The 27,575-nt window shown below is 52.4% G+C and overlaps 1 protein-coding gene across 5 annotated transcripts in view; it reads right to left on the reverse strand.

Annotated features, from left to right (window-relative positions):
- The window catches only part of tnik (TRAF2 and NCK interacting kinase), a 110,306-nt gene that overhangs the window by 37,764 nt on the left and 44,967 nt on the right, over window positions 1-27,575 (reverse strand). For 3 of the 5 annotated variants that reach the window (XM_033031733.1, XM_033031735.1, XM_033031736.1), the window contains exons 3-15: window positions 25,090-25,146; window positions 21,593-21,718; window positions 18,216-18,326; window positions 16,827-16,917; window positions 16,052-16,182; window positions 14,561-14,615; window positions 13,226-13,304; window positions 11,299-11,472; window positions 10,306-10,374; window positions 9,581-9,785; window positions 9,156-9,272; window positions 5,785-5,871; window positions 1,374-1,562 (exon numbers count right to left, since the gene is read on the reverse strand). In XM_033031733.1, coding sequence (XP_032887624.1) covers window positions 1,374-1,562; window positions 5,785-5,871; window positions 9,156-9,272; window positions 9,581-9,785; window positions 10,306-10,374; window positions 11,299-11,472; window positions 13,226-13,304; window positions 14,561-14,615; window positions 16,052-16,182; window positions 16,827-16,917; window positions 18,216-18,326; window positions 21,593-21,718; window positions 25,090-25,146 — 1,491 coding nt within the window. The remainder of the gene's footprint in view (window positions 1-1,373; window positions 1,563-5,784; window positions 5,872-9,155; window positions 9,273-9,580; window positions 9,786-10,305; window positions 10,375-11,298; window positions 11,473-13,225; window positions 13,305-14,560; window positions 14,616-16,051; window positions 16,183-16,826; window positions 16,918-18,215; window positions 18,327-21,592; window positions 21,719-25,089; window positions 25,147-27,575) is intronic. The other 2 variants (XM_033031734.1, XM_033031737.1) reach the window with 1 other exon arrangement.

Consider the following 27,575-nt stretch of genomic DNA (forward strand, 5'->3'; position numbering starts at 1 on the left):
GAGCGCAGGAGGATGATGGGTGATCTTATAGAGATGTATAAAATCATGAGAGGAATTGATACGAAAGAGGTACAGTCTGTTACCCAGACTGAGGGGATCAAGAACCAGAGGACATAGGTTTAAGAGGGGAAAGATTTAATAGAGCCAGTTTTTCACTCAAGAGGGTGGCCTCCCAACACGAGGAGCAGACATCTCAGTGGGAGGAGGGCAGGTCTTTGGAGAGCAGGTCCCTGTACCCATCCGAATATCTTTTAAATGGTGCTATAGTATGTGTCTCAAACACCTCCTCCAGCAGCCCACACACTGACCCAGTGCCCACACCTAGTGGCCACACACTGACCCAGTGCCCACACACTGACCCAGTGCCCACACACTGACCCAGTGCCCACACCTAGTGGCCACACACTGACCCAGTGCCCACACACTGACCCAGTGCCCACACACTGACCCAGTGGCCACACACTGACCCAGTGCCCACACACTGACCCAGTGGCCACACACTGACCCAGTGCCCACACATTGACCCAGTGCCCACACTGACCCAGTGCCCACACCTAGTGGCCACACACTGACCCAGTGCCCACACATGGACCCACTGCCCACACATTGACCCACTGCCCACACATGGACCCAGTGCCCACACACTTAGTGCCCACACATTGATCCAGTGCCCACACACTGACCCAGTGCCCACACACTGACCCAGTGCCCACACACTTAGTGCCCACACCTAGTGGCCACACACTGACCCAGTGCCCACACCTAGTGGCCACACATGGACCCAGTGCCCACACACTTAGTACCCACACACTGACCAAGTGCCCACACACTGACCCAGTGCCCACACACTTAGTACCCACACACTGACCAAGTGCCCACACACCACTGCCCACACACTGACCCAGTGCCCACACACTGACCCAGTGCCCACACTGACCCAGTGCGACCCAGTGCCCACACACTGACCCAGTGCGACCCAGTGCCCACACACTGACCCAGTGCGACCCAGTGCCCACACACTGACCCAGTGCCCACACATTGACCCAGTGCCCACACACTGACCCAGTGCCCACACATTGACCCAGTGCCCACACATTGACCCAGTGCCCACACTGACCCAGTGCGACCCAGTGCCCACACACTGACCCAGTGCCCACACATTGACCCAGTGCCCACACATTGACCCAGTGCCCACACATTGACCCACTGCCCACACATTGACCCAGTGCCCACACATGGACCCAGTGCCCACACATTGACCCAGTGCCCACACATTGACCCAGTGCCCACACATTGACCCACTGCCCACACACTGACCCAGTGCGACCCAGTGCCCACACACTGACCCAGTGCCCACACAGACGAGTGCGTACCTCCTTGGCCCAGGCGGGTTTATCGCTGACGTTGAGGCTCTCCTTGAAGTGGTAGGGGGGCTTCTTGTCGCCGCTCCTGTTGTCGAGCTGCTGCTGCTGCAGTGACACCAGGTAGGCCCGCTCCTGTTGCAGCTGTCTCTGTAACCGCTCGGCCTGCCGCTGCTCCTCCAGCTGCTTCCGCTTGTACTCCTGCACCACCACACCAGGGGATCAAGGTGAGTGGTGGTCACGATGAGGGAGGGGTCATGATGGGGGGGGGGGGGGCTCACGGTGAGGGAGTGTCGGTGAGGGAGGGTCACGGTGAGAGGGCTCACGGTGAGGGAGGGTCGGTGAAGGTGGATCACGGTGATAGGTCGGGTCCCATTCATCCCGTCCCATTCATTCGTCCTTGGGACGACAGATGGCACAATGGGCTAAGTGTTCGGCTGGCAACCGGAAGGTAGCCGGTTCGAATCCCGCTTGGAGTGCATACTGTCGTTGTGTCCTTGGGCAAGACACTTCACCCACCTTTGCCTGTGTGTGAATGTGTGTGAATGTGTGTGAGTGATTGGTGGTGGTCGGAGGGGCCGTAGGCGCAGAATGGCAGCCACGCTTCCGTCAGTCTGCCCCAGGGCAGCTGTGGCTACAGAAGTAGCTTACCACCACCGAGTGTGACTGAGGAGTGAATGAATAATGCGATGTAAAGCGCCTTGAGTATTAGAAAGGCGCTATATAAATCCCATCCATTATTATTATTATTATTATCCCGTCTCACCCAAACCCGTCCCGTCTAACCCAGAGCAACATGCACAGCGCTGATGGGCCAAACTAGACTTAGTTTAGTTTGGAGATACACCATGGAAACAGGCCCGTGGGCCCACCAAGTCCAAGCCAATCGTCGATCACCCTTTCACACTTTCTCATCCACTCCCTACACGATAGGGACAATTTACAGAAGCCAATTATCCTACAAACAAAATTATCCTATAATTATCCTACAAACAAAAAGAGTGGAATTCTCTGCCTCAGGTGGAGGCCGGTTCTCTGAATGCTTTCAAGAGAGAGCTAGATAGGGCTCTTAAAAATAGCGGAGTCAGGGGATATGGGGAGAAGGCAGGAACGGGGTATTGATTGGGGATGATCAGCCATGATCACATTGAATATTGTCTATTGTCTAAACCCACACGTCAAACCCACATGTGTAAACCTACGTGGTCACATGGAGAACCTGCAAACTCCACACAGACAGCTTCCAAGGTCGTGATCAAACGTGGGTCTCCGGGGCCACGAGGCAGCGACACTACCTGTTGCGCCACTGTGCCAAGGGGTGCACGCATTTGCCTATCAACCCCCCCCCCCCACCTGTATTCATCTATCACTTGCCATGCTTTATCCCCACTTCTCTTTTACAGCTTTTGGTCCCCTACTCCATCCGTCTGAAGAAGTGTCCCAACCCAAAACATCGCCTGTCCATTCCCTCCACAGATGCTGCCTGACCTGCTGAGTTCCTCCAGCACATGTCTTTCACTCAGAATCCCATCAATTAAAAGAACATCTAAGTGCTCGCACTGCAAGATAAATTATGTTCAAAATTGCTTTTCCTGAGAGTTGACAGATTTCACACCGTTTCTCTGAAGCGGTGGAGGTTGAGTAGAGAAGTATATAAAGTTGTGAGAGGCATAGATAGAGTAGACAGGCTGAACCTTTATCCCCCCCCCAGAATGAAATATCAAAGACTAGAGGGCACAGCATTAAGGTGAGAGGGGCAATGTTTCAAGGAGATGTGCAGGGATAGTTTTTATTTCCACAGAGGGTGGTGGGTGCCAGGAATGGTGGTGGAGGCAGATACAATAGTGGTGTTTAAGAGGCCTTTGGATATGGATATGCAGGTAATGGAGGCGTATGGATGTACAGTGCCCTCCATAATGTTTGGGACAAAGACCCATCATTTATTTATTTACCTCTGTACTCCACAATTAGAGACTTGTAATAGAAACAAATCACATGTGGTTAAAGTGCACATTGTCAGATTTTAGTAAAATCCTTTTGTATACATTTTGGTTTCACCATGAAGAAATTACAACAGTGTTTATACATAGTCCCCCCATTTCAGGGCACCATAATGTTTGTGACACAGCAATGTCATGTAAATGAAAGTAGTCTTGTTTAGTATTTTGTTGCATATCCTTGCGATTCATCGACATCACCAGTTGCTGGGTGTCTTCAGTAGTGATGCTCTGCCAGACCTATATTGCAGCCATCTTTAGCTTATGCTTGTTTTGGGGGCTTGTAAAATGCATGCCCAATTGGGTTCAGATCAGGTGATTGACTTGGCCACTCAAGAATTGACCATTTTTTAGCTTTGAAAAACTCCTTTGTTGCTTTAGCAGTATGTTTGGGATCATTGTCTTGCTGTAGAATGAACCGCCGGCCAATGAGTTTTGAGGCATTGTTAGAACTTGAGCAGATAGGATGTGTCTATACACTTCAGAATTCATTATGCTACTACCATCAGCAGTTGTATCATCAATGAAGATAAGTGAGCCAGTACCTTCAGCAGCCATACATGCCCAGGCCATAACACCCCCACCACCATGTTTCACAGATGAGGTGGTATGCATTGGATCTTGGGCAGTTCCTTCTCACCTCCATACTTTGCTCTTGCCATCACTCTGATACAAGTTAATCTTCGTCTCATCTGTCCACAAGACCTTTTTCCAGAAGTGGTTGCTCCTTTAAGTACTTCTTGGCAAACTGTAACCTGGCCATCCTATTTTTGCGGCTAACCAGTGGTTTGCATCTTGCAGTGTAGCCTCTGTATTTCTGTTCATGAAGTCTTCTGCGGACAGTGGTCATTGACAAATCCACACCTGACTCCTGAAGAGTGTTTCTGATCTGTCGGACAGGTGTTTGGGGATGTTTCTTTATTATAGAGAGAATTCTTCTGTCATCAGCTGTGGAGGTCTTCCTTGGCCTGCCAGTCCCTTTGCGATTAGTAAGCTCACCAGTGCTCTCTTTCTTCTTAATGATGTTCCAAACAGTTGATTTTGGTAAGCCTAAGGTTTGGCTGATGTCTCGAACAATTTTATTCATGTTTCTCAGTCTCATAATGGCTTCTTTGACTTTCATTGGCACAACTTAGGTCCTCATGTTGATAAACAGCAATAAAAGTTTCCAAAGGTGATGGAAAGACTGGAGGAAAGACTAGGTGCTGAGAGCTCTCTTATACCTGCATTAAGGAGGCAATTAAACACACCTGAGCAAGTACAAACACCTGTGAAGCCATGTGTCCCAAACATTATGGTGCCCTGAAATGGGGGGGACTATGTATAAACACAGCTGTAATTTCTACATGGTGAAACCAAAATGTATAAAAATACCTTTTAATAAAATCTGACAATGTGCACTTTAACCACAGGTGATTTTTCTTCTATTACAAATCTCAAATTGTGGAGTACAGAGGTAAATAAGTACATGACGGGTCTTTGTCCCAAACATTATGGAGGGCACTGTGTTTTACACTGATTTTGGGGAGAGGTGGTCAGTAACGTCAATGGTTCCCTCAGGCTCCGGGCCAATACGCGGGGAAACCGGCAGTGGGTTAGTGGGTGATCAACTACAGAGATTCAGTAAATATAGAATTTACTGAAAGTGGTGGGGGGGGGGGGGGGGGGGGGGGGGGGAGGAGAGTGGGGGGGGAGGAGAATGGTAGGGGGGAGAGAGTGGCGGGGAGGAGAGGGGTGGGGAGGAGAGGGGTGGGGAGGAGAGTGGGGGGGGGAGTGGGGGAGGAGGTGGGGGGAGGAGAGTGGAGGGGAGGAGAGTGGAGGGGGAGGAGAGTGGTGGGAGGAGAGTGGTGGGGAGGAGAGTGGGGGGGGGAGAGTGGTGGGGGGGAGAGGTGGGGGGGGGGAGAGTGGGGGGGGGAGAGTGGGGGGGGGAGAGTGGTGGGGGGAGAGTGGTGGGGGGTAGAGTGGTGGGGGAGAGTGGTGGGGGGGGAGAGTGGGGGGGGGAGAGTGGTGGGGGGGGTAGAGTGGTGGGGAGGAGAGTGGTGGGGAGGAGAGTGGGGGGGGGAGAGTGGTGGGGAGGAGAGTGGGGGGGGGGAGAGTGCTGGGGAGGAGAGTGGTGGGGAGGAGAGTGGTGGGGAGGAGAGTGGTGGGGTGAGAGTGGTGGGGAGGAGAGTGGTGGGGGGTAGAGTGGTGGGGTGAGAGTGGTGGGGTGAGAGTGGTGGGGGAGACGGGGAGAATGGTGACGGAGGAGGGAGAGTGATAGAGATGGGACGGTGAGGGTGTGGATGGGTGGAGTTATGGGGGGTTGGAGGGTGGGGTTGCAGGGAGAAACTGATGGGAGGGGGGGGTCATGGTGGGGGGACCTGTCAGGGAGAGATGGGGAATGCAGGGGGAGGGGGGGACGCAGGGAGAGGGGGGCATGCGTTTACCAGTAGCAGAGCTTGCTCCTGCAGGAGCTGGTGCTGCAGGATCTCCAGCTGCCGCTGTTCCTCCTCTAACTGTCGCCTGATGTACTCCTGGCGCAGGGGACAGAGTGAGCGAGAGGGAGGGAGAGAGGGAGAGAGAGATAGAGGGAGGGAGAGAGAGGGAGGGAGAGGGAGAGAGAGAGAGAGAGAGAGAGGGTGGGAGGGAGAGAGAGAGGTTGTGAGGGAGGGAGGGAGAAAACAGGCACGATCAGACACAGAGGAGCAGAGGACAGGCACCACCGAGAGGGAGGAGGGTGGGGGTGCTCAGAAATAAACCCAGCCTCACCCCCAGCCTGGACCCCACCAGAGGGGAGTGAACCGTGATCAAACACCAAGTCACAGCATACAAACACACACACACATGGATGCACACACACACACATCGGGACGACAGATGGCACAATGGGCTAAGTGTTCGGCTGGCAACCGGAAGGTAGCCAGTTCGAATCCCGCTTGGAATGCATACTGTCGTTGTGTCCTTGGGCAAGACACTTCACCCACCTTTGCCTGTGTGTGAATGTGTGTGAGTGATTGGTGGTGGTCGGAGGGGCCGTAGGCGCAGATTGGCAGCCACGCTTCCGTCAGTCTGCCCCAGGGCAGCTGTGGCTACAGAAGTAGCTTACCACCACCGAGTGTGACTGAGGAGTGAATGAATAATGCGATGTAAAGCGCCTTGAGTATTAGAAAGGCGCTATATAAATCCCATCCATTATTCATCATTATTATTATAGATGCACACACAACCACTCACACACAGACAGTCACACAATTGGGCCGCGGAACCGGGGGGGGGGGCCTTTTTTAGCGATCTTCCCCCCGGGAGTTAGCGGCCAGCCCGGCGGATGTACTTTAGTGACCGACATGGATGGTTCAGTGCCTGCAGGAAGCACCAACCTCACCCGTAACACACCGGGTGGGGGTGGGGGGTCAGCAACTCACTGGGTGGGGGTGGGGGGTCAGCAACTCACCACGGTAGGGGCAGGCTGGCGGGCCGGTGAACGTGAGGTGGGGGAGGGTGTGTGGGGTGGGGGGAGAGTGGAGGCTTCCCACACTCACACACGGAGCCGTGTGGAAGCGAGCGATGGGAGGAGGGGCCCGGGGTCTGAGGGCACGAGGTCAAGGGGTCGGACTAATGGAGAAGGCTGCTGACAACCCAACCTTCCTGCTCCTATTTATAGAGGAATCAGGGACAAAAAAACACAGAGAGCTGCCATGTCAAACACTGGCTAACCCCAGATAGATTCCAGGGTCAGCTCTGGTCTCACACCAGGAAGGATGTCAAGAGTTTGTAGCAAAGCCAGAATGGGTGAGCAATGAAAGGTCTCAGTCATGTGTAGACTCGGGCTATTTACGTTGCAGGGGAGGGGAGTACGAGACCGAGAGCATGTTCACAATCCTGTGGTGGAACAAACAAGGAGAAGTTGTTGCAAGAGACGTACAACATGGACTTCGGGTGATCACACCAGAGGCAATCGGCAGAGAGTGGAGAGACAGCGCTTCAGGAGACCCTTCACAAAGAGGGCTGGGCCGAGCACCGAAGGGGAAACCTTGTAAAATTCTGGGAAGAACGGTAAGGCAATAGGGGAGATAGACACAAAATGCTGGAGTAACTCAGTAAGGCAGCATCTCTGGAGAAAATGAATGGGTGACGTATCGTTTCGGGTTGGGACCTTTCTTCAGAAATGCTGCCTGATCCATTCAGTTACTCAAGCATTTTGCTTCTATTTTCGGTATAAACCAGCGTCTGCAGTTCCTTCCTACACAAGGTAAAAGGGGACCTAGGAGAGTGCTTGTTCAAAGAGACGGACTAGGCTCAATGGGCCAAATGGCCTCCACCGAGCGCACCCATCGACTCCAGCAGCAATATTGGTGCCAACTCCACACCTCCCTGCATGCCAACATCGCCAGCGCAACACAACCCCTCTTGCCCAACACCACCCTCCCGCCCCAACACCCCTCTCTTCCCCCCCACCACGGAGTACCCCACCCACCCGGGGTGCTCTTCCCTCCCTTGGGTCATGGGGTACTACGTGTACCACCCCGTCTCACTGACCCTGAGCCCCGCACCCGGGGCAGTCCCGCCATCACTCTGTCCATCTACACGCCCGGAAACGCAGCGATAAACAGAGCGGGCACGGGTGCCCAGTACCTCAGTGACCTGTCGCCCACCTACCTGGTACCCGGTGACAGGTGTCCCAGGTAGGTGGGGGATATATTCCTCCACTTATGGGGGGGATATATCCCCCCATTTTTTGATGTGGGGGATGGCCTGTATTATTATTCCCCAGTTTTTTAATAATCACCTGCTCCTATCTCTCACGTAGGCCCTACATTATCTTAAAAATACTTCAAACAAAAACATTGAAATCATACTTCCACAATGCACTAAACGAGATTTTAATACATCAAATTTCAAAAAGTCCCTACTGTGGGACCCTCTCCCACGCCCTCCTCCCCCCCCCCCCCCGAGGCCGTTGATCAGTGATCGCTCAGCCCCCCCACTTTCAAAAACGCTCTGCGGCCCCTGACACAGTCACACAAACATACACAGTCACAGACAGTCACACACACACACACACAATCACTCACACACACAGGCTCACACACGCACACAGTCACATAGGTTAACCCAAGCATTCCCTTTCACTACTAATCTGTCAAGGCAAGTTTTGAAACCTTGTATTTCAGAAAGCCCTGTGTAAAAGAATGGACATCAACCACAGATCCTAGGAGAATGATCCCAGGAATGATCGGGATGACATATGTTGAGCATTTGGCCCTGTACTGGGCCTGTACTTGCTGGTGTTCAGTAGGATGAGGGGGAAACCTCATTGAACCTTACTGAAGAGTGAAAGGCCTGAATAGAGTAAACGTGGTTTCCAAATAGTGGGAGAGTCCAGGACCAGAGGCCATAGCTTCAGAATAAAAGAACGTGCCTTCAGAAAGGGGATGAGGAGGATGGTGAATCTGTGGAATTAATTGCCACAGAAGGCCGTGGTGACCGGCATTGAGTGTTTTTAGGGCAGATTCTTGATTAGTAAGGGTGTCAGGGGTTAGGGGAGAAGGCAGGAAAATGGGGTTGAGAAGGAAAGGTAGATCAGCCATCAACTAGAGAGCAGTCCTCCTGACCTCCCATCTACTTCATTGGAGACCCTCACGCCATCTTTAATCGGACATTGCCGGCTTTACCTTGCACTAATTGTCATTCCCTTCATCATGTATCTGTACACCGCCGATGGCTCGATTGTAATCATGTATAGTCTTTCTGTTGACTGGTTAGCACGCAACAAAAACATTTCACTGTACACGTGACAGTAAACTAAACTCAAACTCACCTGCTCCCTCTCCGCCTTACGCCTCTCCTCCTCCCGCTGCAACTTCTCCATCTCCTCGAACCTCCTCTTCTGCTCGCGCTCCTGCTGCTTCCGAAACTCCCGCTCCCTCCTTTGTTGCTGGATCACCGGGGGGGGGGGGGGGGGGGGGGGGAGAGAAACCCAGGGTCAGCCGGGGTCAGGGGCCAAAGGTCAGGCATCCATCCTCCCCCCACCCGTTGACCACAAACAAACTTTCACCTTTTCGAGCCGCCGTTGATGCTCCCTCCCTCCCTCCTTCACGCCTCTACTCCCTCCCCCCTCCCACCCCGCCTCTCCCTCCCCCTCCCTCCCCGCCTCTCCCCTTCCCTGTCTCTCCCCCCTCACTCCCCCCCCTCCTTCCCTCTCCCTCCCTCCCTCTCCCCCATCCATCCCTCTCCCCCTCCTACCTCCTCCAGCCTGCGTCGTTGCTCTCGCTGCTCCTCGATGCGTTTCTGCCGCTCTGCCAGCAGCTGCCGTTTGTGCTCCTCATTCTCGCGGTGCTGCTCCTGTTGCTGCTGCCGCCGCAGGGCCTCCGACCGCTCCTTGTTGGCCAGTTGCAGCCGCAGAAAGTCCCGGCGCAGGGTCGACTCGCCCGGCAGGTTGACGATCGAGCTGCAGCAGGGAGTGGGTTAGTCACCAGCACCCGCGGACACCCACCTCCCCTCACTCCTCTCCTCCCCGGGTGGGGGTCAGTCACCACTGCCCTCCGCCCAGCCCAGCCCAGCAGTGGGGGAGGGGGGGGACAACAACCTCCTCTGCCAGAGCGCCCCAATACCGCTGGCCCACAGGCCCCTACTATACACCCAATGGTCCCAATGATTCCAATGAGTCAATGGTCTCAATGATCTTAATGGCCTACGGGTGCTGTCTTTACGGAGTTTGCATGTTCTCCCTGTGACCGCGTGGGTTCATCGGGTGATCCGGTTTTCTCCCACATTCCAAAGACGTGCAGGTTTGTGGGTTAATTGGTTTTGGTAAATATTGTAAATTGCTCCCAGTGTGTAGGATAGTGCTGGTGGACGGGGGTCGGCATGGTGGGCCGAAGGGCCTGTTTCCGCGCTGTATCTCTAAAGTCTACCACAGGCAGCTACCTGCCCAATGCGTCCACTTGCCCCTCTCGTTGCCCCGTTACCTGGGTTCTCCAACATCTCCTTCATCTTCCTCTTCCTCGCTCCCACTGTATTCGTACTCCGTCTCATCTGAAGGGGTGAGGAGAGTCGGGCGTTATGGTCCAGACACAGTTCCATCTACACAGGAGTCAGCGCAGCAAGGCAGCACGGGCAACCGGGGGACATGGGGGTGACTTGGGCACACGGGGAGAACGTGGCCCTCGCGCAAACATTAACGAGCGTTGGGGAGGAAGGGAGTCCAGAGCTCGGGGCTGGGGCAGCTGCAGGCACAATGGCCGACAGGCAGACAGAGAGAGGGAGTCATTCAGGGGCAAGGCAGGTGGGACTGTGGAATTCTCTGCCACAGAAGGTAGTTGAGGCCAGTTCATTGGCTATATTTAAGAGGGAGTTAGATGTGGCCCTTGTGGCTAAAGGGATCAGGGGGTATGGAGAGAAGGCAGGGATGGGATACTGAGTTGAATGATCACCCATGATCATATCGAATGGCGGTGCAGGCTCGAAGGGCCGAATGGCCTACTCCTATTTTCTATGTTTCTATGAGAGGAATGTGGACGGTGTGAGGGAGATGGAAGGGCAAGGGTGATAGAGAGAGCAAGGGAGGGGGAAGGAACGAGGGAGGCGGAGAGGATGGGGAAGGGATAGCGGCAGAAAGGTGGAGAGTGCAAGGGAGATGGAGGGTGGAGGGACTTTGAATCAATCCCTGGCCTGAGTATGTCCAGTGTGGGCGGAAGTGTGTGTTTGTGAGTGAGGGGTGGGGGAGACAGAGGGGGGATTGAGGCTGAGGTACTGAGCCCTGGGTAGACTTTATCCCATGGAGAGATGAGTGGGACATAGGGAGTGGGAGCATGGATCAGGAGAGGTCTGGGACTGTCAGTGACAGGGGCCACTGACTGGCCCCAGGATCTCGGGCAGGGACTCCGATGTATCGGTCTCTCGCCTCCCCCCCCCCCCCCCCCCCCCCCCCCCCCCCCCCCCCCCCCCCCGCGCCCAGCACTTTCTCCCCCCGCCGTTTCTTGGTCCTGTCGATGTGGTCTTTGAGCTGTATCCGGACCTGCCTCTCGTTGGGCTGGTCTCTGATGAAGGGGTGCTTCAGCAACTGGTCGGTGGCAGGACGCTGCCCGTGGTTCTTCACCAGACACCCCTCGATGAACGACACAAACTTCTTCGACCTGGGGAGGCAGTGAGAGACGATGTTAGCGGAAGACGCGATGGGGTACGGAGAGATCTCCATCTGCAGTCCATCCACACCAACTTGGACATCCCATAACGTCCCGGTCGCCCACGCCAGCAGCAATTGTGCTCTGGTGGAAATGGTTGAAAGCTTCAAGTTGCTAAAATCCTCAATATCAACAACAATCTGTCCTGGACTACGGCCAACAATGCCAGCCAACTCCCCAACTCATCCTTATATTCGCATCCTTGCATCCCTCTCGTCGGCATACCTCTCCCAGCCAACAATGGGCCATTGTGGGCTCCACCCTTGTTGAGGTCAACTGTTGCCCTCCCTGATTTGTTCTGGCCTTTTCTCGCCTCCTGCTTTCTACCCCCCCCCTCCACCTCTATCTTTCAGTCTGAAGAAGGGTCTCGACCCGAAACGTCACCTATTCCTTTTCTCCGGGGACGCTGCCTGACCCACTGACTTACTCCAACATTTTGTGCCTATCCGGTATAAACCAGCATCTGCAGTCACTCTACTTCCTCAGAAGACGATGGGAGTTGGGCATGTTGCCAACGATTCTGACCAACGTGGAAAGCATCCTATCGGGTTGCATCACAGACTCCCCACCATCGACTCCATCTACACCTCACGCTGCCTCGGGAAAGCAGCAGACATAATCAAAGACCGCTCACCATTCCCTCTTCTCACCTCTCTCGTCGGGGATCAGATACAAAAGTGCGCACCATCACTTGCCCGCTGTTATTAGACTACTGAACAGTCCTTCCTTAAGTTAGTGGGTGTCTCGATCTTCCAACCAATACAATAAACCAATACTCTTCTGTGCCAATTCTCCATAGCCCAGAATTCTGAAAATGTTACCAATCTTCACTCTGTACGTTCTGGCCTCCACAACCCAGGGATAGTTTAATTTAGTTCAATTTATTGTCACGTGGACCGAGGTACAGTAAAAAGCGAAGATGGACACAAAATGCTGGAGTAACGTCAGCGGGCCAGGCAGCATCTCTGGAGAGAAGGAATATGTGATGTTTCGTGTGAAAATCTTTCTGTTGCATGCTAACCAGTCAGCAGAAAGACTATACATGATTACAATGGGGCAGTCCACAGTGTACAGATACAGGATGAAGGGTATAATGTTTATTGCAAGATAAAATCCAGTAAATGATAGTCTGAAGGTCTCCAATGAGGTAGGTGGGAGGTCAGAACCACTCTCTTGTTGGTGATGGAAATGGTTCAGTTGTCTGATGACGGCGGGGACAATCTGTCCCTGAATCTGGAGGTGTGCGTTTTCACAGTTCTGTACCTCTTGCCTGATGGGAGAGGGGAGAAGAGGGAGTGGCTGAGGTGAGACTCGTCATTGATTATGTTGGTGGCTTTGCCGAGGCTGTGTGAAATGTGGATGGAGTCGATGGAGGAGGTTGGTTTGTGTGGTTGGATGCGAGAGGTTCCTTCATACATTAGTTTTAAATTACCGCTCCATAACCTTGTAACTCCCTCCCACAAGTGGAGGCATCTCACCATCTCTCCCGTCACACCCCTCTGGTTCATGTGTGTTTCAGTGAGATCGCCCCTCGATCCAAAGGTCACAGATCCCATCCCTATAGCCACGGGTGATAGGTCAGCCCTCTCATCCCAGAGCTATCCCAGACACACAACGTGAACTTGGCCCAGGCAAGATCTGCTCTACCACCGAGCCACCAGGAGGTGCCACTACCAGAGCCGGGCACTGCGGGCACCATACTCACCACTTCTTGGACTTCAACCGAGGCGGTGGGTTCCTCGGGATGAGGAAGAGTGCCCTCATTGGATGCATGTCACACAGAGCTGCAGGCGATAGCAACAGGTGGGGGGGGAGAGAGACAGAGGGGGGGATGGGTTTGGAGGGGAGGAAGGAGAGAAAGGGTAAAGTGGGGAGGAGAGAGGGTTGAGAGAGCAAAGTGGGGGGGGGGGGGGGGCGAGGGCGAAAGGGTGAGAGGGATAGACAGAGAATGGGGGCAGAAAGAGAGGATTGGCAAGAAAGAAGGAAGTTTGGGATGATTGGGGAAGATAATGAAGGGAGAGAGAAGGGTGGCATGAGAGCCAAGGATGGTGTGTGAGAGAGAGAGGAAGACAGTGTGGAAAGGGGTTGAGCAAGAAAGGGGTGGGGTGAGTGAGAAAGGGGAGGGGTGAGTGAGAAAGGGGAGGGGTGAGAGAGAGTGGGAGGGGCAGAAGAGGAAAGGAGGGGGGTGAGAGGGAGGGAGAAGCGAGACAGAGAAGGAGTGGTGAGACAGAGGGGGGTGAGAGGGAGAGATGGGTGAGAGAGAGGTGTGGCGAGACAGATGGAGGAAGGGGGGCGGGGGTGAGAGAGAGGAGTACATTAGAACACGGACACTGAGCCAATCTTTGAGTCGGTCTGATTGTGTGCTCGGAATAATTCGATGCACATTCTAACTGCCTGATCCTATTCCAGTGGGGTGGTCAGACGTTACATATAAACCAGGACACGTAGGGTTAGCAGATTTCATCCCATGACATTATTTTTACACTGGAGTTGGGAATTAAATTACCACAAGACTTACAGAGGCCAATTAACCGACAAACCCACACGTCTTTGGGATGTGGGAGAAAACCGTAGCACCCGGAGGAAACCTAGGCAGTCACAGGAAGAACGTTCAAACTCCATACACAGGCAACACCCATAGTCAGGATCGAACCCGGGTCACAGTCGGCTGCGGAGGCCAAGGCAATGGATGTTTCAAGGCGGAGGTTGACAGGTTCTTGATTGGTAAGGGTATCAGGGGTTATGGGGAGAAGGCAGGAGAATGGGGTTGAGAGGGAAAGATCGATCAGCCATGATTGAACGGCGGAGTAAACTTGATGGGCCGAATGGCCTAATTCTGCTCCTGAGCCTATGAACTCCACCAGCTGCCTGTGGGCTTCCCGGGCTGTGTTCTCAAGTGAGGAGACAGGCTGAGACATTGGCAGAGGGAATCGCGCAATGCATGGAGTCGGGCAGCGGGGAGCACGGCCAGCTGGCGGGTGGCTGGAACATCGCACGAGCGGCAGCGCACGGATACGGGGGAGGGTCGGGAGGGACTTACGTGGAGCTCCTTCTGCCATCTCCATGGCTGTGATTCCAAGCGACCACAAGTCACTCTGTCAACAGAGAACAGGAGCAGGTAAAGCAGCAAAAATTACATCCCAGGGTGAAGAGAGAGTCAAGAGTGTTTAGTTGTCACATGTACCAACAACAGATCTACGGGACTCTTAAGTTTATTGTTACATGTACCTGGCACAGTGAAAAGCTTTTAAGAACGAACTGCAGATGCTGGAAAATCGAAGGTACACAAAAATGCTGGAGAAACTCAACGGGTGTAGCAGCATCTATGGAGCGAAGGAAATAGGCAACGTTTCCTATTTCCTTCGCTCCATAGATGCTGCTGCACCCGCTGAGTTTCTCCAGCATTTTTGTGTACCTACAGTGAAAAGCTTTATGTTGCATGCTCTCCAAACAGATGAGATATCAGTGTAGATAAATACAATCAAGACAAACTCAAATACAACGGGTAGTGCAAAGGGTAAGAAACAGTGCAGAATATAGTTCTCAGCACTCAGCTCCATAGACAAAGTCTAAGGTCTGCAGAGGCTCAGAGTACAGCGCCAAGGAATTGCAGATGTTGTTTTACAATAAAAGACGCAAAGTGCTGGAGTAACTCAGCGGGTCAGGCACCATCTCCGGAGAACATGGACAGATGACGTTTTGGGTCAGGACCCGTCTTTAGACTGATTCTCACCAAAGTCGAATTCTTACAAGGATGTTGCCAGGACTCAAAGGCCTGAGCTACAGGGAGAGGTTGTGGGGGTTGGACAGGCTAGATGCAGGAAGATTGTTCCCGATGTTGGGGAAGTCCAGGACAAGGGGTTTGAGGATAGAGGGGAAATCCTTTAGGACCGAGATGAGAAAAACATTTTTCACACAGAGAGTGGTGAATCTCTGGAACTCTCTGCCACATTAGGTAGTTGAGGCCAGTTCATTGGCTATATTTAAGAGGGAGTTAGATGTGGCCCTTGTGGCTAAAGGGATCAGGGGGTATGGAGAGAAGGCAGGTACAGGATACTGAGTTGAATGATCAGCCATGATCATATTGAATGGCCGAATGGCCTACTCCTGCACCTATTTTCTATGTTTCTATGTTTCTATGTTGGCAGGCTCGGACTTTATTCCTTGGAGCACAGGAGGCTAAGGGGTGATTTAGGAAACAAGGAGGTAGCTGCTGTAACCACATTTAAAAGACTCGGACAGATACATGAACAGGAAAGCTTTCGAGGCATGTGGACCAAATACAGGCAAATGGGATTAGCTTAGATGATGCATTTTGGTCGGCATGGATGAGTACAGAGAAAATGTACATGGATGTTGCCAGGACTCGATGGCCTGAGCTACAGGGAGAGTTTGAGCAGGCTAGGACTTTATTCCATGGAGTGCAGGATACAAGCAGATGGGACTAGCTTAGATGAAGCATCCTGGTCAGCATGGAGGAGTTGGGCCGAAGGGCCTGTTACAGTGCTGTATGGTTATGGCTACGACTTACCTTGAAGTCGTAAGTAGCGTCAGGATTCTCGTCGCAGGCGATCACCTCGGGTGCCATCCAGTAGGGTGTGCCGATGAAGGTGTTCCTCCTCCCCACCGTTCGATCCAGCTGTGCGCTCACTCCAAAGTCAACTGCAGCAAAGCGAGACCTGGGCGTTATTACATCGCAACACGTGCAGGAGAGATCCACCAGGACGTTACCTGGGCTTGTGGGCTGGCGTTGTAGGGGGTGGTTGGACAGGCTGGGACTGTTGTCTTTGGAGCGTAGGGGGCCGACAGGTGGCCTTATTGACGTGTACAAGATCATGAGCGGCATGGATAAAGTGAGCGCTCACAGTCTTTTTCCCCAAGGTAGACAATTCTAAAACTAGAGGGCACAGGATTAAGGTTAGAGGGGAGAGATTTAAAAGGGACCTCGGGGGGGCAATCTTTTCACTCAGTCTCCAGTTACTTGCAAAGCGCCCAGGCTCGCATCAGAGCAGATGCCTGTGTGGAGTTTGCACGTTCTCTCTGTGACCGCATGCATTTTCTCCGGGTATTCCGGTTTCCTCCCACATTAGGTTTTTAGATTTAGGTTTAGGCCCCAAAGACGGGCGGGTTTATAGGTTAATTTGCCCTCTGTATAATTACCCCTAGTGCGTAGGGAGTGGATGAGAAGTGAGTTGACATATAACGGGTTTGAACGGGTGACCAATGGTGGGTGTGGACTCAATGGGCCGAAGGGCCTTTTTCCGTGCTGTATCGTCCAATCAATCAATGATGCAAGGTTCACTCACCCAACTTGACCTCAGCGTTCTCCGACAGCAAGACATTCTGACCCTTGATATCACGGTGAATCACCTTGTGCTGGTGAAGATGAGTCAAGCCCTGAAATCACAGGAGATGGAGTTCAGAGGGCGAGGGGCGAGCATCAGGGGAGCGTGGCGGACAATGGAATCATTATCTCATGCCTTCATTGGAGCCAAACATCGCAAGGTTGCAAAAAGTGGTGGACACTGCCCATCATGGGACTGGCCTCCTGATCATCGAAGGGATCTACTGTACAAGAGTCACTGCATCAAAAGGGCAGCCAGCATCATCAGAGGCCCACACCACCCTGGCCATATCACTCCTGCCATCAGAAGGAAGGTACAGGAACGTGAAAACTGTAACACCCAAGTTCAGGAGCAGCTTCTTGCCTACAACCAAGAGGCTATTTACAGAGTACTATGTTTACATCTCTACTGAGCTGCTACAAGTAAGAATTGTATTTGTTCCATTTTGGGATATATGACAATAAAGCATTCTTATCAAACTAAAGCTAACATCGTCACAGATATTAGGACGGATGATCAACACTTGAACAACGAGTGAGGTTTTAATGTGGCAGAAGGGGGGGAGAGAGAGGTGGAGAGGTTTAGGGGGTATTCTCTAGCTCTGAGGAGCTGAAGAGGTAGTTACCAGTGGCAGAGTGAAGGAAGGAGTGGCAGGAGAGACGGGGTACAGGGTAGTGTGCAGAGACGCTGAAAGGCTCTTTCTCTCTCTCTCTCTCTCTCTCTCTCTCTCTCTCTCTCATCGCTCTCAGATAGCAGTGGACAGAGGAGAGGGTGTGTTCTGGTGAGCGGGCCAAGGTGCAACCCCTGCACCCACGGAGGCACAGTGGGGGTCCCGAGGTCGGCTGCGGACGGCGCTCCGTGGCACGGAGGCTGAGCGGTGGCCGCGGGAAGCGAGGGGTCGGTGGAGTGGGCCGCTCTGGGCCTGTGCTCGCTGGAGTTTAGAAGGATGAGGGGAAACCTCATTGAAATGTACCGAAGAGTCAAAGGCCAGGAGAGAGTGGATGTGGAGAGGATGTTACCTCTAGTGGGAGAACCCATGACCAAAGTGCACAGCCTCAGAATAAATGGACGTACCGTTAGAAAGGAGATGAGGAGGAATTGCTTTAGCCAGAGGGTGGTGAATCTATGGAATTCATTGTCACAGAGGGCTGGGGAGGACGTCAATGGGTATTTTTAAGGCGGTGATTAACGGATTCTTAATATGAACAGGTGTCAGGGGATATGGGGAGAAGGCAGGAGAATAGGGCTGAGAGGGAAAGATAAATCGGCCATGATTGAATGGCAGAGTAGACGATGGGCCGAATGGTCTAATTCTGCTGCTATATCGTGTGAGCTGATGAGCGTGCGCACCCGTAGAATCTCGCGGCAGATGTAGGCGATCCACTCCTCCTTCAGCGTGTTGCCTTTGGTGTTCTTGATCAGGTCGGTGACTGAGCCAGCGCCACAGAACTCCATCACCAGCTGCAACACACACACACACACGGGCCGGGCCGGGGCTCAGGCATGGATCCCAGTGGCCAAACCCTCCCCCCCAAACCCCACCCCCAAACCCCAACCCCCCAAACCTCCTCCCCCAAACCCCTCCCCCGAAACCCCACCCCCAAACCCCTCCCCCAAACCCCCACACCCCAAACCCCAAACCCCACCCCCCAAACCCCTACCCCCCAAACCAAAATCCCACCCCCCAAACCTCAGCCCCAAACCTCATGCCCAACCCCCACCCCCCAAACCCAATCTCCCCCACCCCAAAACCCACCCCCACACCCCACCTTCCTGAGCACTTTTTGGTTCTCGGAAGGAGTCGTGACAAGAGTCGTGTGCCGCAATTCTAGGAACTATATTGTGGCGCAGTGATAGAGTTGCTGCCTCTCAGCACCAGAAACCCAGAATCGATCCTGACTACGGGTGCCGTATGTATAGAGTTTGTCCATTCTCCCCGTGACCACGTAGGTCTTCCCCCCACACTCCAAAGATGTACAAGTTTGTAGGTTAAGTGGCTTCTGTGAATTGTAAATTGTCCCTCGTGTGTGGGATAGTGCTGGTGTACGGGGTGATGGCTGGTCGGCGCGGACTCGGTGGGTGGGAGGGCCTGTTTTTACCCAGTATCTCTAAAGTCTATCTCTGAAGAAGGCTGGTGTCTTCCGTGCGCCCGGTCCCTGCGTGTGGGAGAGAGAGCTGAGCATCAGAGGAGGGTGACTCAGTGGCTTTGTGTAGAAACTGTCAGTCCCAGCATAGACTAATCTACAGAGAAGAGCAGCGCTGTGATTAAAAATGACTCACGGATATGTTCCTGATCACCAAACACCATGACCTCACAACCCCATGGGTCTCTAACACCGGAGAGGGGTGGGGGGAGAGAGGGGAGAGAGTGGGGAGGGAGAGGGGGAGGGGGAGAGAAGTGGAAGAGTGGGTAGGGAGGGAGGGGTAGAGGGGTAGGGGGAGTGGTGGAAGAGGGACAGAGGGGTAGGGGGAAGGGGGCGGAGGGAAAGAGGGAAGGGGGTGGGGTAGAGAGGGAAAGGGGATGGGGGTGAGAGGGATGGGGATGGGAGGAGGAGGGGGAGGAGAGGGAGAGGGGTGAGGAGGGAGATGGAGAGGGGGAGGAGAGAGGGGTGGGGGAGGGGGGAGATGGGGTACCACCTCCAGTTTAAATTCCATTTGGAATATTTTGGAGGACCAAGAAACCAAGAACACCGAGCATAACTTCCAAACCCCCCTGTCCTCCCATCAGCCATCATGCATTGTCCACAGTACCACCTCCTGACCATTCATTACAACATAGAACAGTACAGCACAGAAACGGGCCATTCGGCCCACAATGTCTGTGCTCAACACCATGCCAAGTTAAACTGATTTCCCTCGCTTGTACAATTTGTTTCGAGATACAGCATGCAAACAGGCCATTCGGCCCACCATGTGCGTGCTGACCATTGATCACCCATTCACACTAGTTCTTTGTTATCCCACTTTCTCATCCACGAGGGACAATTTACAGAGGACAAATTAACCTGCAAACCCGCATGTCTTTAGGATGTGTGAGGAAACCGGAGCACCCGGAGGAAACCCACGCGGTCACACGGAAACCATGCAATTAACCACTAATTGGAGAACGTCCAATTAATCTACACAACCGCTATGCTTTAAAACAGGTCCATCGGCCCACCCACCGCAGGTAACCCGTCCACACTGAGGGCAATTATACAGAGGCCATTTGATCTCCAAAGCCACCGTGCCCGCGTCGGAGCACCACCCAACGGTGTTGGAGGAGAGGCCCGGTAATCTGCAGCCAGATCCTGCCGTTCACCTGCCGTGGACGAGGGCCCGCCCGGACAGCCCGGCTCGCCCGCCCAGAGAGGAAGGGGTTGCACAGAGGGACGTTCTTGAGCCGACCTACATCTTCCAACCCCGGACTCTGGACAAAGGGCCGTTTTCAAGATGGCGGCGGATGGATGAGAGGATCGATGCCGCCAGGACAACGGGCCTTTAAGGCCAAGATACGACTGTACTCTTAAGAACTTTGAATCTTTGTTAGTGCCAGGTACCTGGTGAATCTTTGTGTACTGTCTCGGGGAAGTCTATTATTACAGGAAAATAATTTTGTGCTTATCTATGATTGTGCTTATCTATAGTATGATTTCACTGGATTCACCTAATCTGAGGAAGGACATTCTTGCCATAGAGGGAGTACAGAGAAGGTTCACCAGACTGATTCCTGGGATGTCAGGACTTTCATATGAAGAAAGACTGGATAGACTCGGCTTGTACTCGCTAGAATTTAGAAGATTGAGGGGGGATCTTATAGAAACTTACAAAATTCTTAAGGGGTTGGACAGGCTAGATGCAGGAAGATTATTCCCGATGTTGGGGAAGTCCAGAACAAGGGGTCACAGTTTAAGGATAAGAGAGAAGTCTTTTAGGACCGAGATGAGAAAAACATTTTTCACACAGAGAGTGGTGAATCTGTGGAATTCTCTGCCACAGAAGGTAGTTGAGGCCAGTTCATTGGCTATATTTAAGAGGGAGTTAGATGTGGCCCTTGTGGCTAAAAGGATCAGGGGGTATGGAGAGAAGGCAGGTACAGTATACTGAGTTGGATGATCAGCCATGGTCATATTGAATGGCGGTGCAGGCTCGAAGGGCCGAATGGCCTACTCCTGCACCTATTTTCTATGTTTCTATGATTGTAGACAAAGATTTTCACTATGCCTAGGATCACAGGTACATGTGACAATAAAGTATCATCATCATCATGATACATGGGGGTAGCACAGTGGTAGAGTATCTGCCTTACAGCACCAGAGAGAGACCGGGTTCGATCCTGACTACGGGTGCTGTCCGTACGGAGTTTGTATGTTTTCCCCATGACCATGTGGGTTTCCTCCGGATGCTCCGGATTCCTCCCATGCTCCAAAGATGTGCAGGTTTGTAGGTTAATTGGCTTTGGTAAAATTGTAAATTGCCCCTAGTGTGCGGGATAGTGTTAGTGTATGGGTGATCGCTGGTCGGTGCGGAATCAGTGCACGTGTCCGCGGTGTACCTCTAAAGTGTCAAGTAAAGTCTGAAAGGGAATCCAGACCCCGTCCAATGGGTTTGTCACTGGAGCTACTCTGACGTGACTATGAGACACTGTGCTCCTTGGGAATGGGAATGGGACTTGGTGGGCAGAAGGGCCTGTTTCCGCGCTACATCTCCAAACTAAACAAAACTAAATGAATGATGGGCTGGTTTACCCAGAGCTGGTCGTCCACCCCTGGTGCGTTCTTCTTGATGAAGGCGCCATAGTAGGTGGCGATGTTGCGGTGGTGCGAGTACTTCTTCAGCATGTTGATTTCCTGCTTGATCTCCTCCTCCTCATCCTGTACCAGGCAACAAACATCCTCCATGAAGGCACCAGCATCTCCCCATCCCCTTCTGGCCCATCAAGTCTACTCTGCCATTCAATCATGGCTGATCTACCTTTCCCTCTCTACCCCATTCTCTTTCTCTCCCTCCATCTCCCTCCCTCCCTCTCCCTGCCCCCCTCTCGTTTTATTTTTAAAAGCAAATGAATCAGCTGGAGGTTGAGAGATGAACTAATTACAGAAATTTCCCCTGTATTAGTTGCTGCCAGAGTTCTTGTGGCACAGGCTTTCATTAGCAGCTGAGACAGGATGGTGTTGAACTGTGTGAGGGATGACAGCCCCATAATCTGTGCGGGAAACATGGCTGCTTTGCTACAATGTTGCTTCCGCCATGTGTCAAGGCAATTCTAAAGGTGGCAGCAGGGAGGTGAGAGGGTTTGACGGAGAATGTTCCACCTCCCTGCGGACTGACGGTGCAGCTAATGGAAGTCGGAGGCAGATCGAACGCACACTCCATCAAACCCACCCCAGCATGCTGCCGCAAGAGCGTGACCGTGGAGAGATAGTACGGGGGCCAGGGGCAGTGGGCCGAAGGACCTGTCCCCACGCTGCACTCTGTGACAGTAACAGCAAGGGACACAGTGTGACGCCCACACCATCTCCGCAGCCTCTGCTCCTCCACACTGTCACGGCAAGATAAGGGAGAGGAGCAGGAAAAGGCCACTCGGCCCTTCATGCCTGTTCTGCCGTTTAACAAAGCCGGACGTTTTAGCCACACCATTGCCGGTGTGGGCTTGCTGTTAAGGCCACCGGCATAATCAAGGACCAGTCTCACCCCGTCACTCCCCCTTCTCCCCTCTGGCAAAGGGTACAGAAGTTTGAAACGCACACCTTCAGATTCAGGGACAGTTTCTTCCCAGATAAATCCTCAAGGACTGATGGTCTGCATCCCAGAGTACTCAAGGAGGTGGCCCTAGAAATTGTGGATGCATTGGTGATCATTTTCCAATGTTCTCTCGACTATGCATCAGTTCCTGTGAATTGGAGGGTAGCCAATGTAACTCCACGATTTAAGAAAGGAGGGGGAGTGAAAACGGGGAATTAAAGACCAGTTAGCCTTACATCGGTAGTGGGGAAGATGCTGGAGTCAATTGTTAATGATGTTATAGCAGCACATTTGGAAAGCAGTGACAGGATCGGCAAAGTCTGCATGGATTTATGAAGGGGAAATCATGCTTGACTAATCTTCTGAATTTTTTGAGGATGTAACATGTAGAATGGATAAGGGAGAGCCAGTGGATGTTGTGTATCTGGACTTTCAAAAAGCCTTTGACAAGGTCCCTCACAAGAGATTAGTGTGCAAAATTAGAGCGCATGGGTGTATTGGGGGTAGTGTGTTGACATGGATAGAGAACTGGGTGGCTGCAGGAAGCAAAGAGTAGGAATTAACAGGCCCTTTTCAGAATGACAGGCAGTGACTAGTGTGATGCTGCAAGGCTGTGTGCTGGGACCCCAGCTATTTACAATGTATATTAAGATTTAGATTAGGGAATTAAATATGACATCTCCAAGTTTGCGGGTGACACAAAGCTGGATGGCAGTGTGGTCTATGATGGAGATGATATGAGGCTGCAGGGTGGATAGGTTGGGTGAGTGGGCAGATGCATGGCAGATGCAGTATAATGTGGATAAATGTGAGGTTATCACTTTCGTGGCAAGAACAGGAAAGCAGATTATTATCTGAATTGTGTCAGATTAGGAAAGGGGAGGTGCAAATGAGACCTGGTTGGCTTGTACATCAGTCACTGAAATTAGCATGCAGGTACCGCAGGTCAGTGAAGAAAGCTAATGGCATGTTGGCCTTCATCACGGAGGATTTGAGTTAGGAGCATTGAGGTCCTTCTGCAGTTGTAAAGGGCCCTGTTGAGGCCGCACCTGGAGTATTGTGCGCAATTATGGTATCCTAATTTGAGAAAGGACATTATTGCTATTGAGGGAGTGCAGCGTAGGTTCACCAGGTTAATTTCCAGGATGGCAGGACTAACATATGATGAAAGAATTGGTCGACTGGGCTTGTATTCACTGGAATTTAGAAGGACGAGAGGGGATCTAATAGAAACATATAAAATTCTTAAAGGATTGGACAGACTAGATGAAGGAAAAAAAATTCCCGATGTTGGGTGAGTCCAAAACCAGACATCAGACAGAGGTCACAGTTCAAGAATAAGGGGTAGGCCATTTAGGACTGAGATGAGGAAAAACGTCTTCATACAGAGAGTTGTGAATCTGTGGAAATCTCTGCCACAGAAGGCATTGGAGGCCAATTCACTGGATGTTTTCAAGAGAGAATTGGATTTAGCTCTTCGAGCTAAAGGAATCAAGGGATATAGGGAAAAAGCAGGAACGGGGTACTGATTTTAGATGATCAGTAACGATCATATTGAATGACGGTGCTGGCTCAAAGGGCCGAATGGCCTACTCCTGCACCTATTTTTCTATTCCCTCTATCCTGTATCTGCACACATCTGTCCAGGTGACAATAAACAAAATGACACTAAAGTTAACAAACTGCTTGGATTTGGTAAACTAAACTAAACTAAACTAAACTAAAATAAACAATCAGGTAGGACATCTAGGTCAATTGGGTAGATACTTGTGCAATTGGACCAAGTATCTCCTCCATCAACTTCACAATTTGTCTAAAAGCCACTTCTCAACCAATTCCTCTTTTTTTTTCCTTCACAAATACTTTATTCAAAAAACAAAATCAACGTATAAAGTAGTATATCGTTCATATCAAAAACTGCTTGTATCGGCAGTTTACAAACAGAGACAAAAACTTCAAATTAAAATCCCGCCATCCTTAATCTATAATACAATCGACCGCCCGCAGTGACCAGCGTTTGCGGAAGGCCTCCAGCATCCTTGTGGACACTGCATGTTCCCTCTCCAGGGACACGCGGGCACGGATGTAACCCCGGAAAGGGGGCAGGCAGCCGACCCCTGTGCACCAATCCCTCAAGGGAGTTCCGATACTTGCAGGAATTCCAGTTGTGGTGGGAGTCTGAAGAAGGGTCCCGACAGCAAACATCCCCTATCCATGTTCTCCAGAGATGCTGCCTGACCCGCTCAGTTACTCCAGCACTTTGTGTCTTTTTGTGTGGTGGGAATAGCAGCCCTCATAGCCGGTGGTGTTGGAGGGGCACGGCCCATAGTTTGGGCAACGGTGGGACCAGGTGGTGGCTGGTGCTGTCCAGGGTCCTGCGGTGGGGGAGGTGAGTTAATGAGGTGGCCACAGAGTCGTGGCTGCAGGCTACATCTCCTGACTTCATCCCACCCACCGTCACTCTCACATCTCGCCTGCCCGCAGGCAGACGAAGACTTACCCCCGTGACGTCCATGACCTTGATCGCAGCCAGCTGTCCCGTCTTGACATGGCGGCCCTGTGTGGGGGGAGCAAAGAAAGCAAGATTAGCGGGGGCAGGGAGAGAGAGGGGCAGGGAGAGAGAGGGGGGGGTGGAGAGGGGGCATGGGAGGGTGACGGAGCATGGGAGGGAGGGGGAGCATGGGGGTAGGGGCATCAGTGGGAAAGTGGGCATGGGGGGAGAGTGGGCATGGTGGGAGAGGGAGAGAGGGCATGGCGGGGAGGGAGAGGGGGAAAGGGGGCATGGGAGGGAGAGGAGGCATGGGGGAGGGGGCATGTGAGGGAGAGGGGGCAAGGGGAAGAGGGGGAGAGGGGGAGGTGGACCATGGAAACAGACCCACCAAGTCCATGCCGACCATCGAACACCCGTGTACACTAGTTCTATGTCATCCTACTTTCTCATTCACTCCCTACACACACGGGGCAATTTACAAAAGGCAATTGTCCTACAATCCGGAGCACCCGGAGGAAACCCACGCGGTCACAGGGAGAACGTGCAAACTCCACGCAGACAGGGTTGAACTCGGATCTCTGGATCTCTACCCGCTGCACCACTGTGGCACTGAAATCAGTAATTTTTCACCACTTGAGATTGTGCTGTTGTCTCCGCAACACTCCAATGGTTTCTGCATTTGTGGGCTGTCATTATTGTTGTATCTGTAATTACCAGGTATACTGTTTACTCTTGGAACTACAAGCCAATGATCTATTTCATGACACCATGGTTGGTGAACAAGACCATAAACTAGTGCCAATAAAGTGGCCCCTCAGGTTCCTAATAAATCTTTCCTATCCCACATATGTCCTCTGGTTCTTGATTCCCCAACCTTGGGTAAAAGACCACTGGTGCATTTACCCCATCTATTCCTCTTATAATCTCATACACCTCCGTAAAATCACCCCTCAGTCTCCTGTTCTCAAAGGAAGCCTGCCCAGCCTTTCCCTGTAACTCCGCCCCCCCTCCCCCCCCGCGTGGTGTACATGACAATAACGTACCATTGAATTATTGAATGTGTTGGTACAAACAGGTAATGTGAGAATTCAGATGACTCAACAACGTTGCCCGCAGAATCTCCACAAAAAATGCCTGCTTTAAGAGGTTCTCCTCCTCTCTGTGACAGGAGTTCTGTGAGACTCTCTCTCATGCTCCCCCGCTGTGATTCCTGCTGCTCTCCTGTTCCACGACCGTGTTGTGACCCAGACTCACTACCACATACACATGTGTAACTGTCACTTGTCACTTTTGTCCCAACCCCACCTCTCTTCAAGCTTTCTCCCCCCACTCCATCAGTCTGATGAAGGGTCCCAATATGAACCTCTCCTATCCACGTCCTCCAGAGATGCTGCCTGACTCGCTGATTTACTCCAGTACTTTGTGTTCTACAAGAAGTGATCTTCATTGTTTGGTCCAAAAATAGTCAGCACGTGGCTGGGTGTCTGAGCTGTGATTAAGACATCAACGGTGTTAAAAACTGTCAGCGACTGTCAATCTATACGCAGCCTCAAACAGGCGGGCAATCTCAGCCCCGCGGAGGCAACAAGAACCAGGGCCGCAACAGTGGAGAGTACACACGCAACACACACACACGCATGCAACACACACACACACGCAACAGTGGAAAGTACACACGCAACACACGCAACAGTGGAGAGTACACACGCAACACACACACACACACGCAACAGTGGAGAGTACACACGCAACACACACACGCAACAGTGCTGAGTACACGCACAACACACACGCACATGCAACACACACACACACGCAACACAGGCAACAGTGGAGAGTACACACGCAACACACACACACACGCAACAGTGGAGAGTACACACGCAACACACACACACGCAACAGTGCTGAGTACACGCACAACACACACGCACATGCAACACACACACACACACGCAACACAGGCAACAGTGCAGAGTACACGCACAACACACACACACACGTAACAGTGCAGAGTACACACACAACACACACACGCAACACACACAACAGTGTAGAGTACACGCGAAACACACACGCAACACACACACGCAACACACACAACAGTGCAGAGTACACATGCAACACACACACGCAACACACACAACAGTGCAGAGTACACACGCAACACACACGTAACAGTGCAACGTACACACGCATCACACACACGCGCAACATGTGCTGTGCGTGTGTACTCTCCACTGTTGCGGCCCTGGTTCTTGTTGCCTCCGCGGGGCTTTCTCCCCCCACTCCATCAGTCTGATGAATGGTCCCAATATGAACCTCTCCTATCCACGTCCTCCAGAGATGCTGCCTGACTCGCTGATTTACTCCAGTACTTTGTGTTCTACAAGAAGTGATCTTCATTGTTTGGGTCCAAAATAGTCAGCACGTGGCTGGGTGTCGAGCAGTGATTAAGACATCAACGGTTAAAAAGCTGTCAGCGACTGCCTCAA

The sequence above is a fragment of the Amblyraja radiata genome, chromosome 13 (assembly GCF_010909765.2).
Source record: "Amblyraja radiata isolate CabotCenter1 chromosome 13, sAmbRad1.1.pri, whole genome shotgun sequence".
Classification (NCBI taxonomy): Eukaryota; Metazoa; Chordata; class Chondrichthyes; order Rajiformes; family Rajidae; genus Amblyraja; species Amblyraja radiata.